This window comes from Rhinolophus ferrumequinum, assembly GCF_004115265.2.
Source record: "Rhinolophus ferrumequinum isolate MPI-CBG mRhiFer1 chromosome 13 unlocalized genomic scaffold, mRhiFer1_v1.p Super_scaffold_3, whole genome shotgun sequence".
NCBI lineage: Eukaryota > Metazoa > Chordata > Mammalia > Chiroptera > Rhinolophidae > Rhinolophus > Rhinolophus ferrumequinum.
Genome location: NW_022680356.1, coordinates 1,730,033 through 1,742,782, shown reverse-complemented (window position 1 = coordinate 1,742,782; position 12,750 = coordinate 1,730,033). Strand labels below are relative to the sequence as shown.

At 55.5% G+C, this 12,750-nt stretch overlaps 1 protein-coding gene across 4 annotated transcripts in view; it reads right to left on the bottom strand.

The window, feature by feature from the left end:
* Nucleotides 1–4,956: 4,956 nt before the first annotated feature.
* The window catches only part of KCNIP3 (potassium voltage-gated channel interacting protein 3), a 68,922-nt gene continuing 61,128 nt past the window's right edge, over nt 4,957–12,750 (bottom strand). For all 4 annotated transcript variants that reach the window (XM_033100947.1, XM_033100946.1, XM_033100948.1 and 1 more), the window contains 4 exons: nt 8,773–8,880; nt 8,104–8,208; nt 7,478–7,540; nt 4,957–6,991 (listed from right to left, as the gene is read on the bottom strand). In XM_033100947.1, coding sequence (XP_032956838.1) covers nt 6,944–6,991; nt 7,478–7,540; nt 8,104–8,208; nt 8,773–8,880 — 324 coding nt within the window. In that variant the 3' untranslated portion in view covers nt 4,957–6,943. The remainder of the gene's footprint in view (nt 6,992–7,477; nt 7,541–8,103; nt 8,209–8,772; nt 8,881–12,750) is intronic.

The following is a 12,750-nucleotide window of genomic DNA, read 5'->3' as shown; positions in this document are numbered from 1 at the left end:
GCTTGGGGCTCTAGTCTGGCTTGAAGATAGAGGTCAGCATAGAGATAGAAATGGAACTTTTGGGGTGGGTGTGGTCAGGGGGAGTGGACTACAGAGCCTGGCCATAAACACCAGTCAGGAGACCCATCATGTAAGGGTGGGAAGAACCAGAGTGCAGCCAGGGAGACAGGGGGACACATAACTTAGGCAGAGGTCAGGGGCCATGCCTTCCAAGTGCCAACCAGTAGATTTCTGCTTTGGACAAGATAGAGTAGCAGAGAGGGGATTCACCCTCCTGCATGAAACAACCAAAAAACTCAAAAGTGTACACAACCACGGATTTCAAGAAATTGGACCTCAAGCAATGAAGAACAGTGATCTCAGATAGACAGGAAACAAATGAAGCAAGGCCGGTGGTGCCCCAGATTAATGCTTTGAGAGTTTCCAGGCTGTGGCACAGGGAGGGGGCACTGAGGTGGAGCCAGCATACCCCACAAGTCACAGCGATGGATCTGAGGGCCCAGTGAGACCAAGGAAACGAGTTTCCAGGACAGAGTACTGGACAGGAGAGACCTGGGCCGAAAGAGGACTTGGCGTTCTCCCTTGAGTATTCAGCAGAGTACGGAGCAGTGCGTGCCTGGGAGGCACTACCTGAGACCAGGGAAAGAATCATCGGGAAGAATTAGACGGAGCAGCGTCACAAGATTGTGCAAGGCCAGGAACAGTGCCTCTTCCCACTAGTCAGATTGAAAAACCGCAGAATTCATGAGATGCTGGGTGGTGTACTCATAAAGGTCTTATCTCCGTAGTGGGAAGTAATGAGCCCGAGAGCTACCCTTCAATCATAAAATCAAGACCAAAAGAATCAGACTGTCTTCAAGTAGCTTAACTATCTCACAGACCAAGCTCAATGATGTTTGTAGAAATTAAAAATATATATATCCAGCAGCCAACAAGGTGAAATTCACACGACTTGGTATCTAATCACAGATTCCCCAGGCTTGGAAAGAAGCAGGAAAACATGACCCATAGTGAGAATAACCAAGCAATTTGATGCACAGAACAAAGACATTATAACACTTATTATAACTGGACTCTATCTGTTAAATGTTAAGTAGAGACATGGAAAATGTTTTTTAAAAGGACCCAAATCAAACAATTCTATTGGTATAAACTGTAATGTCTGAGATGAAAAATACACTAGATGGATTAATGGCAGATGCAGCATTGCAGAAGAAAAGATTAGTGAATTTGCAAACAGCACCAGCTTTTTGGCTGGAGCTGCCGTCTTCTGGTAATTTGCCAAAATGACCAACACAAAAGAAAGAGGAGAGGCACCCCTCTGTTCTTTAGGCCTTTTAGAAGCATGGAGCTGGCTGTTCCTTTGGCCGCACTCATGTTACTCTATAAGAAAGTGGTCAGGTAAGGGCTGACATAGGTGCAGCAGTGGTTATGATCCAGTGAACAGCTGCATCCCAGGAACATTGTGCTGAGTCTACGTCAGCAGTTGCCGGACAACAAGCAACTGAAGTCTGAGAAAACTATGTCCCAAAAAGCTCCCTGCTAGATGCATTCAGAAACATAGCTTTATAAACCCCAACACACCTTCTCATTGGGGCAGTTGTCTCAGACTCTGCCCGCTTTGCTTAGCGGGTTCTTAATAAATCTGCTCTTCTTCAAATCCTACTTTGTCTTCTGAATTCTTTCACAACCCGTGAACAACCATGACAGAAAGGTGGTATTGTAGACATCAGGCAATGGGGACTGTTCAAAATGGAATGCCCCACGAATGTTCCCATTGCAAAACTGGGCAAGTCTACAGCGTCTCCCAGCATGCTGTTGGGAGCATTGTTATAAACAAACAAGTTAAGTTCAAGATTCTGGCCAATTAATGTAGCTAGTGAGCACATTGATGGCTGTAAGAGCTGAGATAGCTTCCTGAAACCTGTGGAGGAAAAGAAGGAAGTCAACGAGAAAGGCCCTTGGTTTCACTGAAGTGCCAGCGTGCTCCACCAAGAGAAATGGAGGCATGGGTTCTCCACTCATGAGAACCAACAGAAAGGAGCCTTGAAGATTTTGCAACCTAGTTGTCTGGCAGTTGGCTGCTGGGGACTTGCCTGATGGCCTGCTTTTTAGTTTCTGGATGTTTTACTGTATTTGGTGATTTTTTTCAAACCGAGACGTGGGGGTGGGTGTGGAGCACTGTTTGCCTTCGTGAGCTGAGCTCCTGAGCGCAGGACACAGTCAGAATTGCTCAGGAAAGGGAAGTGGGTGGAAGACGGCTGGGCTGCAGGTGGGTCCTCAGGCACAGGTGCCCCACAGTGCAGGCCAATGTTTCAAACAGACTTTGACTTTGGTGCCTCGGAGAGCTGGCTTGTGACTCGGGGCTGCGTGCTCCCGGCAGCAGATCCTTCCCACCTCCTTCAGTCTAGCGCATTACCAACCACACCCTGCCCCCTGTGCCAGCCACAGTGCCATCCTGGGGCTCCAGGGGTGAACACCACAGCTCTTGCTGTTAAGATACCCTCAGTCTGGCAGGAGAGATAGTGCTGGGCCTGTTTGCCCCCGACCTCCCTTCCTTCAGGGCTCACTAGCATCTAGAAAGCACATTCCACCCCACAGCTGAACTTGGCATTAGAAGCTGTAGCAGTTGAGAATTTTTCAGCTAAAAGTGCCAGATAGCCCAGTTCTAACTGGCTTGAAGGAAGGTGTGGGGGGATCCTATGACTGGATCTTATAAGTGAAGCGTTTAGAGATTAGGAGGGGCTTACCTAAGGTGAAGTTTGATTTTGAGCTCAAGGGCGACTCTTCTCTCCCACCATGCTTGCTTTTTCTGTCTCCTCCCTCAGCTGGCCTTTTCTGCTCTGGCTTCATTTCCATGGCTCCTTGCAGAGACAAAAGGGCAGCACCAGCCCAGGACTCACTCCCTGCAGCTTCAGACAGGGAGGGAACAGAGCCTTTCCCAGTATTCCCAGCCTGGGTCTCCCTGGACCTCATTGGCTGTGATCGGGTCAGGTGCCCACTCTTCAACCCATCACTCTGACAGTGAAAGCCATGCACCAATGGGCTTAGAGTCCCAAACTGCCTGAATAGAGAGTGGGAGAGGGAACCCCAGGAAGAGTGGGGGCTAACGCCAGAGAAGGAGAAGGAAGAGACTGCAGGCGAGGCAGAAGACTGGTGTCCAGTCAGCTGACCTTCCTCAGTGCCCCCGTGGTGCCCAAGGATGTTGTGAGAGAGAAGACCCTGAAGGCCTTTATTGCCTGGGGGTGGAGGTGCGGTGGAGTGAGGATGCAGTGGCCATCTCTGCCTGAGGCGTGGGGGAGACACAGACCCTGCATCCGTAGGAAGCTTTGGTCATTTTCAAAGCCAGCCAAGAGAACTGAACAGAGAGGGCCCGGGGCCCAGGTCGAGGTTTGAGAGGAAAGACAGATAAAGCTGGGGTAGGTGAATCAGGGGGAAGCTGGGGTTTCCCGCTGGGAAGAGACAGAACAAAACAGCACCCAGCAGATGGCAGCGAGCCCAGTTCTAGGACTGATGGCCCTTGGCAGTCAGGGGAGCTGTCAGGGGGAGTTTGTGTGTTGGACAGTCTTCTTACTGGTGCCACCACCACCCATGAGAGGGCTGTGCCCGGGAAGAGCCTGAATACCTTCCAGGACCACACAGGGCCTTCTGTCAGGCCCAGCTCATTACACTGCCCCTTCTCTGGGACCTCTTGGCTCTGGACACAAGCTAATTAGACCTGTATTTTTCAAATCCCTGCATGAGAGGGCAAAGTGTGGGTGCGGTGAGTGGACAGTTTCTTCCAGACCCCTCATCTTGGCCCTGGGCAGGCACAGGGTAACTCCAGCCCCGCGGGCTCTGGTGCCAGCACCCTTTCCGAGGCAGGTTGGGCCCCACCTATATCTCTGGATGTAGGTGGATGATTGGTGGATGGTGGTGGATGGTGGGGGATAAATGGTGGATGGTGGTGGATGGATACATGATAGATAAATGCGTTTTCCCTACTCTGAGCTCTGTGACCCATCATGAAGTGTGTGATTCAGTCCTTACACTCAGCCTGGAGCCACCATCCTGTGTTGGAGTCCTGGTTCCACTCATTAATGGCTGAGAGGTCCTAACACCTTTCAACCCATATTTTCCATCATGTCCTGCAGGGTGAGTGGGCTCAGCATGGTGGCTGGCCTGTGGTAAATGCAGGCTATCCCACCCGAGACAGCAAGGTCTGGCTCCCTTCCTGGGACTGTGCCAAGGCCTGGAGCTCAGGTTGGGTGGAACCTTTGCTGTGTGTGGCAGTGGCAGGAGGTCCTGTCATCTACCCTCCTGGCCACTGCTGCGATGCCATCAGCCAAAGCTGGTGACCCATGGAGGCTTGCGTCTGCATCACTATGGAGACGATGTCACATGGGGTGCGTTCTGGCCCTTGGAGCACTACCAGACCCTCGAGAACCTCCCTCCTCCCCATTCCTGAGTTGGGGACCCCCTTTCCACTCCTCCCCCCCAGGTCTTCATTTCTTGCCCCTCCCCTGGCATAACCCTTACTGAGTTTATACTTTTGAAAATGAAAAGCAGGAAAGGAAGATGTCTTCAGGCTAACTCTGCTTCTGCTCTGTGATCTGCATCCTCTAGCCGAGGGGACACGCAGAAATTACTTCCTGGAACTGGTAAAAAGAATGATCTGGGACTGACATACAAATGGCACCTCCAGAAGGCACCCCACCCCACCAGCACTGCATACAGGCTACAGCGCTGGTGTTTCTCATAAAGGCATCCAACTGTGGACGTCACTTCCCAACTCCGCCTTCCCAACTCGCATTCCCACATTAGGAGCTTGAAATCGAGTGCAGAAATTGGCAGATGCTACAATTCAGGTGTTAAACATTTACCAGCACAGCACAGGGCAGGAGATGTGGATGACAGCAGGGATGGGAGGCGCCGGACCGAAATCCAGAGTCAGGACAGAGCCAACGAGAGTCCCTCTCCTTTGTCAAGTTTATTTTATTAAAATATACAGGACTGAATATGGGTGGGTGCTGAGAACAGGAACCACCCTCCCAGGCTATGCCCAAGGGAGACGCTTCTGCCATGCAGACATGCGGCCAGTCCATGTCCCACTGTGGGACACAGGCCCCTCCTGGCTGAACATGCAGCCAGGCTGGCCCAAGGCCAAGGGGGACAGGGGCATGGTGGTGACCCTCTCCTCTGGCCTTGGCCCCTGAGAAGCAGAGCAACATCAGCTGGGAGGGCCGGGCTGGGGTGGGGAGAGAAGATCCCTGAGCCAGGGAAAGCTGATGCCCTCCTGGAGGGGAGAGGGACCCCCAGTCAGACTGGAGATGGCGTGTCAGTGCAACTCCAAGGGGAGGACCACCTATACATGGGTGCCAAGGGGTCCCCGTGGCTGAGCCAGGCCAGTGTCCACAGCCTCTGCCATCCTGCCCTTCCTCCAGGGTCCTGCTCACCCTGGGGCCAGGCCTGAGCAGAGATGGGGTGGCAGCTGATGGAATGTATGTATGAGGATGTCCTTGGAAAGGCCCGCGCTGCCTGGGCAGGCAGGAGCCGCTTCTCTCTCTGCATGTCTCCTGGAGGGCCCTGTGGCCGTGCCACCGGCCTCAGGCCCTCAGCCCTCACTGCTGGCTCTGACCCCAGCTGGAAATCAGCCCATCCACACAGGGGAACCCAGCCAAGCGGAGTCCCGGGCTTTGTGCTTTTGAGTGTTGGCGAGCTGGGCCGGGGATGGGCTTTGAGACCCCACTGCTCTGAGGTACACAACTGACACCGAGCTTCCTTCCCTGGGTCACCTGTATCAGGGCCGTTGGGACCCAGGCCTCAGCCCACCAGGATGGCCTCTGTCCTCAGCTCTCCTCGTGGGCTCAATCTGAGCTGCTGGGGGGGGCTTGTGCTTTCTGGATGGGGTTGGGGTGAGCCCGTGTGGAGGCGTGGCCACACCGCTACATGACCCTAACCAGGAAGGGGGGCTCGGCGGCCGAACTGCTTGGCTGAGGGTGATGTAGGAGAGGACAGAGGGAGGGAAAAGCCGTTCCCGGGCCTGCGCGTCACCCAGACTCCCTGGCTGCCAGCCCCTGAGCCACGCGATCACTGCTCGGGACATGACGACCTTGGCGTGAATAGTCTAGAGCCTGAGTGTTATGGGTAGCCCCACCACTGCACCTCCTGAGCCAGGCCTGCGCAAGCAAGGGAGGGCTGCTCCAATCCACTGCAGTGGGCAGACAGTACCCCTCACAATGGCCACCAGGAAACCCAACCCTGAGCTTGAAGGGCCCCCTTCCTGGGATGAAGGGACAGAGGGGCTCAGTGGCCCCTCATCACTGGGGCAGAGCTCACCCAGGGGGCCTTTCCAGGAAGCAGCAGGCCCCATCTCCATCACCACCTGTATCCCAGTCTGAACACCCTTGACCCCCAGTGGCCCCTCCAGGGTCCTGTGGGGAGGGGCATTCTAGGAGTATGGTTAGTGGGCAGGGAGTGACTGGGGCTCCAAGGAGGCCAGAACAGCCCTTGGGCTGCAGGAGGGAGGGTCCCATGAGCTCACACAGGAGGGGTCTTTGCTCTGGAGACTGGAACCTCCTCTGCAGGGGAGGGGAGCGCTTTCCTGCTCACACGCAGCGGCCAGCAGCCTGCAGACACTGCTCTTCCAGCTGTCCCCCCCAGAGGCAGCCTCACCCCGCTGGCCTGGGGCAGGGCTCGCTGGGGGGTGTGGCTCATAGCTGGACCCAGCTCCCAGCCAGATGCAGCCCCTTGCTGACCTTGGTCCCCCTCTGCCAGCCCAGAGGAATGGCGTGTGTGTGTGTGTGTGTGTGTGTGTGTGTGTGTGTGTGTATCTGGAGGATCAAACTGTTCACTCTTTGCAAGTATATTAGAAAAACGTTTCTCATGGAGGCTACTCCTGGCAGGACTGAGGTTTCTTTGGGAGCTGCAGTGGCAAGGGCTATTCGGGGATCCCCCACATGTCCTAGATGACGTTCTCGAACAGCTGCATGGAGTTCATGATGTTCTCGTCCTGCGTGGAGAAGGGACGAGAGGTCTGGTCAGACCTGGGATGGGCGGTGGGGGGCAGAGCCCACGTCCGGCCACCTGGCACAGATTCTTATCAGGGGCTGAGCCATGGGGGGCGGTTCTGTCTGTCTCTCTGGTGAGGTGGAGCGGGTCATGCACAGCCCGTCTTGGGCCCATGGCCTGACTGTAGCTCATCTGGGGCAGCTAACTGGGGTCAAGACTTCCTGGCTGCGCAGCCAGACGGTGGCCACTGTGGGGGTGAGGCAGGCAGGCGGGGCCGTCTCCTGTCCCAACATGACCGTACCCGAGGGCCACAGGACATCGGCAGCTTCCCATTGGCCCCACCTCTGCCCCTCAAACTCCAGGCACGCAGGGGCAGGGCTGACGGACAACGTGCCCAAGTGGGCTGTGCTGGCAGGAGCGGGTGGGGAGGGGCCCAGGATTGCCAGGGGCAGGACACTGGGTGTTCTCAACCCCTGAGGCCACCTACCTTCTGGCAGGTCTCCAAGAACTCATCAATGGTCACCACCCCATCCTGATTCCGGTCCATTTTCTGTAACCCAAGCCATGACCTTGGTGAGTCTGTGTCCCACCAGGGGCGGCCCCTGCCCCAAGCCTGAGGACATGGCAGTGGGTGGGTACCCTCACGTCAACTTGTCCCCGACCCTGTATCCCAGTCACAGGAAATGCTCTCCTCAGCCACTCTGCTCTCCACCCCACAGCTGATCTTTCCCCAGTGGCCTGCAACCCCAGCCACTTCTGATGACCTTCTGGGCTTACCCTTCCCAAAATGCACCCTGACAGACAGCCAGGGTACATGGAGCAGCCGAGGCACGGGGGGGCCACATGACCCAGGAACACAGAGAGAAGTCACCCCGACTCCACCCCTCTCACAGACAGCTTCCTCGGAGCTGGGGGAGCTCATGGAAGAAACCAGAATGCTGGCCCGGGTCAGGAAATGGGGATGGCATTTTAATTCACTGCTTCATCCTGACCCCAGCTGGATGGGAATTGCCAGGGTAACTTCCTGGTGGGAGGGGCCGGGCCAGCGAGGGCAGTGGCTCGCCCAGGGGTTCCCAGAGCAGGAGCCCTTCGTCTTCCAGGGGGAGCACTCACCTGGAAGAACCTCTCCACATGCTCCAGCGGCGCTTCCTCCCGCAGGAGCGGGTAGGTATGCCGGCCCATCATGTCGTAGATGGATTTCATGATGGCCAGCATTTCCTGGGGAGCGAGGTCGGCCTGAGTCCGCTGCAGGGAGGGGAGCGAGGCCCGAGGGGAGGGGCGGCACCCGAGGACAGGGGCCCCTCAGGGCAGCCAGCCCTTGAGTGAGTGGGAGGGGCCCATCCGCTCTGCCCAGGGCCCACTTCCCACTCTCCAAGAGAAGCTGGAGACAGCGTTTTACGTACACTCTCCAAAATGTGAAACTGAAACAACTACTTTACATACAAAGAGTGTTGGGGCCAAAACACCCCGACTGTGGCCCCTGTGGCAAGGGCCCCCCACATGCCTTAAGGGACCACACTGCTTCTCCACCTGTCTCCCCCAGGCTCCCCCATAAGAAGGGGTGATCCGAGGACACTTGCTGAATTGGATCGAGATATGTGAGGGACACACAGCCGCACGCTGCCCACACCTGGGGTCTAGGACAGAGAGCCCAGGAGAGAAGAGCCCCTTGGTGCTGTCCCCACTGGCCCTCGTCTCTGGGCAGGGAGGGGACACAGGACAGCCGGGGCAGCAGCAGTGGGGCGGGGGCTGGTGAGCCGCGCCCCAGCCCTGCGTGTGTACCTCTTTGGTGATGCAGCCATCCTTGTTAATGTCGTAGAGGTTGAAGGCCCACTTGAGCTTCTCCTGGACTGTCCCTCGAAGGAGGACGGAGAGGCCCACCACAAAGTCCTGGGGGAAGGGAGGCTGAGGAGTCACAATGGGTCACCCACGTCCTACTTCCAGTCCCTGTGCAGCTTCCACAGAATTCACAGCTCCAGAGGCAGGAGCTTCCAATACAGAGTGGGCAGATGGTGTCCATCCGGTCGGCAGTGTGTGCGCGCGCGCACGTGTGCATATGCGTGTGAGAGTCCATGTGTGTATGTGTGTGCATGCAAGTGTGTGCGTGTGTGCGTGAGTGTGTGCCTGTGACTGCATGCACGTGCATGAGTGTGTACTTGTATGCACATGCGTGTGAGCGCATGCATGAGTGTGCATGTGTGAGTGTGTGGTGGGGATGGCATGGGGACTGATACTGACCCTTGCAAGCAGAGACACTCAAACAGGCCACGTAATGCACTGCCCTGACAGAGGACACCTGGGGGTGGCTCTTTTCATAAAGAGGGTGCCCCACTTGTAGTTTACCAGTACCTGCATGTCAGGGTGCTTGAAAACTCCCAACTCCAAAAGCTAAGCCCACAGCACTCAGTTCTGGGGTCGGGACAAACCTCTGATAGATAATGGATTACTAATGTGACAAGACAGACATGTTCAACAGCTTCCACGTGGAAACATCAGCTGTTTGTTATAAAAGCTGGTGGGGCACAAGTTTTTCCCTCCACTCCCGGAAGGCTTGCAGATTGAGCCTCCCTGCCCTGCAGGGTCCTCCAGGCTGTTCTGAAAGAAGGGGGGCAGAGAAGGCCTGTCCCAGAAAGGGGGGGAGGGAGCCAGACTGCAGAGTGCGGAGGGACAGGGCCACGCACCATGGGCTCAGCCCCACTCAACTTACACTTTCGGGGTGTAAGGAAGCCTGAACCATGAAAGAGGAAGACCAAGGGAGACAGAGAACAGGGATTTGGAAGAAACAGAAATTATTCCTGGAGGGAAAAAAAAAGTAACAAAAACTATTAGATTCGGAGATTGAAATCTGACATATCTAAAGAGTAGGAGGATATTAAAAAAGAATAATTGAGAACAAGAAAGAGCTCTGGGGAATTAAAATAAGCAAGCAAAATGACACACTCAGAAGAAGGGTTACAGAAGCAAGTGGACTGTTCCATGAAGCAGGGGGAAGGCAGAGCTGGAAAACAGGAGCATAACAGAAGAGAGGCCTGCTGGGGCGGGACCGCCACTCGGAGAGCAGGAGTGCCAGGAAGAACGGAGGGCACGGAGGAAAGCAGGTCAAAAGGGAAGATTTCCCAGAATGAAGGTGGTGGGTGTCCAGGTGTGCGGAGGTCTTGCCCAGCACCTGCAAACGGCCTGCAGTGTTGTCTGCAGGCATGCATCCTGATGCCATTTCCAAAAACTGGGTGCAAAGAAAGAATCCTATAAGCTTCCAGAGAGAAAAGCGAAAACAAGAGAAAGAACAGAATCAAGCCGTGTGCACAGTCAGGGACCGGCAGGCTTGGCCGGCCACCAGCCTGAAGGCGCGTAGCCTCCCACTACGGCTCTGGTCCCACACGACACGGCAAGCAAGAGTGAGAACAGAATGAAGATGCTCGCAGACTTCCAAAGGCTCAAAAGTCACCTCACATGTACGCTGGCTTTCCTAGGAAGCTGCTGGAAGATGCGCCCCTGAAAAGAGAGTAAAGCAAGAAAGAGGAAGGTGACGGGATTCGGGAACCAGGAGACCTCAGGTGGTATTCAGTCCCCATGGACGAGGAGGCTGGGGAGGCGTCCTCAGGGAGGTGCCCGGCCAGACAACTGGAGAAGGGCTTGGGGATGAGTTAATGATGATGTCACAGACACCAGCAGATGCAAACTCAGGGCAATTGCCAACGGCAGACAAACCAAGAACGTGTGCAGAGGAGGAAAGCGTCATCACAGTTTGCCACGAGGCTCAGCTGGGGCTCACAGTCACACGGTCCGGGCAAACCATATGTCCTTATCCTCTGAACCTGTACTTCTGTTGGAAGACGGGGGCGGGGGGTGTGGGAGACCCAAGTCCTCACCACCCATGGCAGAGGACCAACAGGCCGCGTCTAAGATGGGACAATCAGGAAGGAGCTGTAGAAGCGTGTGTGCATGCTCCTGGGGTCAGACAGAGCAACAAAGAGTGACAACTGGCTAAAACAGGAGAAAGTGCCTGCCTCCTCCGGTGTGTGTGGGGTGGTTAAGTGATCTTTTCCAAGGGACACCCTGTAATCTATTGGACGCTTAAAGTCATGTGTGTGTGTAAGTGAAGCAAATGAAAGTATATTCAAGGAGAAAGCATGTGACAGTTCTTCATGCCCGAGTTGGGGCCGAGATCACCTCTGAACCTTGTGTGTGACTTACTTTGTAGTAAAGTCAGAGCATCTCAGATCACGTCACTCTCTCTTCCCTGGGGTCTGGCTTTCCCAGTGGGAGGCAAAGCCATGGGAATCCTGCACAGGACGCGCTTCTTGTGTGGGCCAGGGGAGGGTCTGCCGTGTGGAAGCCCTCGTGGCAGCCATACCTGAGGAATGTCCCCTTTCAGTGTCCCTAAGCGTGTGTGGTACAGCAGTGATGGTACTAGGAGAGAGGTGGGTGGGAATGTACCCTCGAGGCCACTGGCCCGATCTCAGTAACACACAGAGGACCCCAGTCCAGCCGGCTTGCTAGTTCTAAATTTCTAGCCCACACAGCACATGTGGGACTATTGCTGCATGTGACTCTTTGTTCTTAACTCCAAGTTATACGAAGCCTGTTGCATCCACAGCCCTGCTCTGTGGCTGTTCCTGAGGCCGAGTCCAGGGAGGGCGAGGGGCTCCTGTAGTGACAGTGACCCCAGAGTGTCCAGGAGGAGGCCTGGTAGAGCGCAGAGTGGGAGCTCAGCAGAGGGGGAGCAGAGGGTGTGATGTGGGCTACAGGCCTTCTTTCCCATTGCTGAAGTCACACCCCTGGTGCTCAATGGTCCTGGGAGCAGGTTACTTGGGGCGGAGGGATAAAGCAGAGGCAGCCACAGCCTCCTTCTCACACACACTGGCCCCACCTCTCCCAAAGAGCGGCCGCCCTGGCACGTGAGCGAGTTGAATTAGGAAGGCCCTATGGCGTCCTGTGCGGTGTGGCTTGTGCCCAGGGGAAGCCAGCATGGCTCCCTCCAGGACGCACATCCCAGGGGTCCCAGGAGCACCTGCAGAGCAGTAGGCAGGCCCTGAGCAGGGATGTGGGACCATGCCCCATGTGGCATTGCTGAGGTTTGCTGGATTTGCCATTTTATTTCCTGGTAGACTTTTTGGTGAAGGCAGGGAAGTTACAGTATTTTACCATTCTCAATAAACTTCAACTAATACATGCTTTGTCTCTCCAGAATATACAAAAGGACTGGGGATCACTGCAAATACTCATAAGCTGACCTGCGTTTCCCTGAGGCTATGAGGGGGCCGAGTGCCTTCCCGGCCCCTGTGAGCACCCAGGATGGGGGCCTGCTGGTTGGAAGGCCCCTGGGGAGATACATGCCCTCCTCCCTTCCTGAAAAAGCCTTCCTAGAGCAGACACCAAAATCAAAAGGATGGTCCTCATGGTGAATAAACACCATGTGAAACCAGAGGGTTAACTTGACCTCAGAAAAGCATGTGGAAGGCCTAGCACACACTGGAGGGAGCAGCCTTCCACAGGGGCTTCAGCACCAGCATCCCAACACAGCCACTGATAGCACCCTCCACCCAAAGACCCTCCACCCAAAGTACCTTAAGTGGGTACCAAGACTCCTCCTTGGGGAGGGTTACCTAGACCTTCCTGACACCCGCCACACCCCAGGGTCCCTGCTAAGCCATTCGATCCTGATTTCAGAACCACAGAAACCACCCACAATGCCCCGATGGCTCCAACACACAAGGGTCCTTCCCACACTTCCCTCCCAGATGTCTCCAGGGCCTGGAG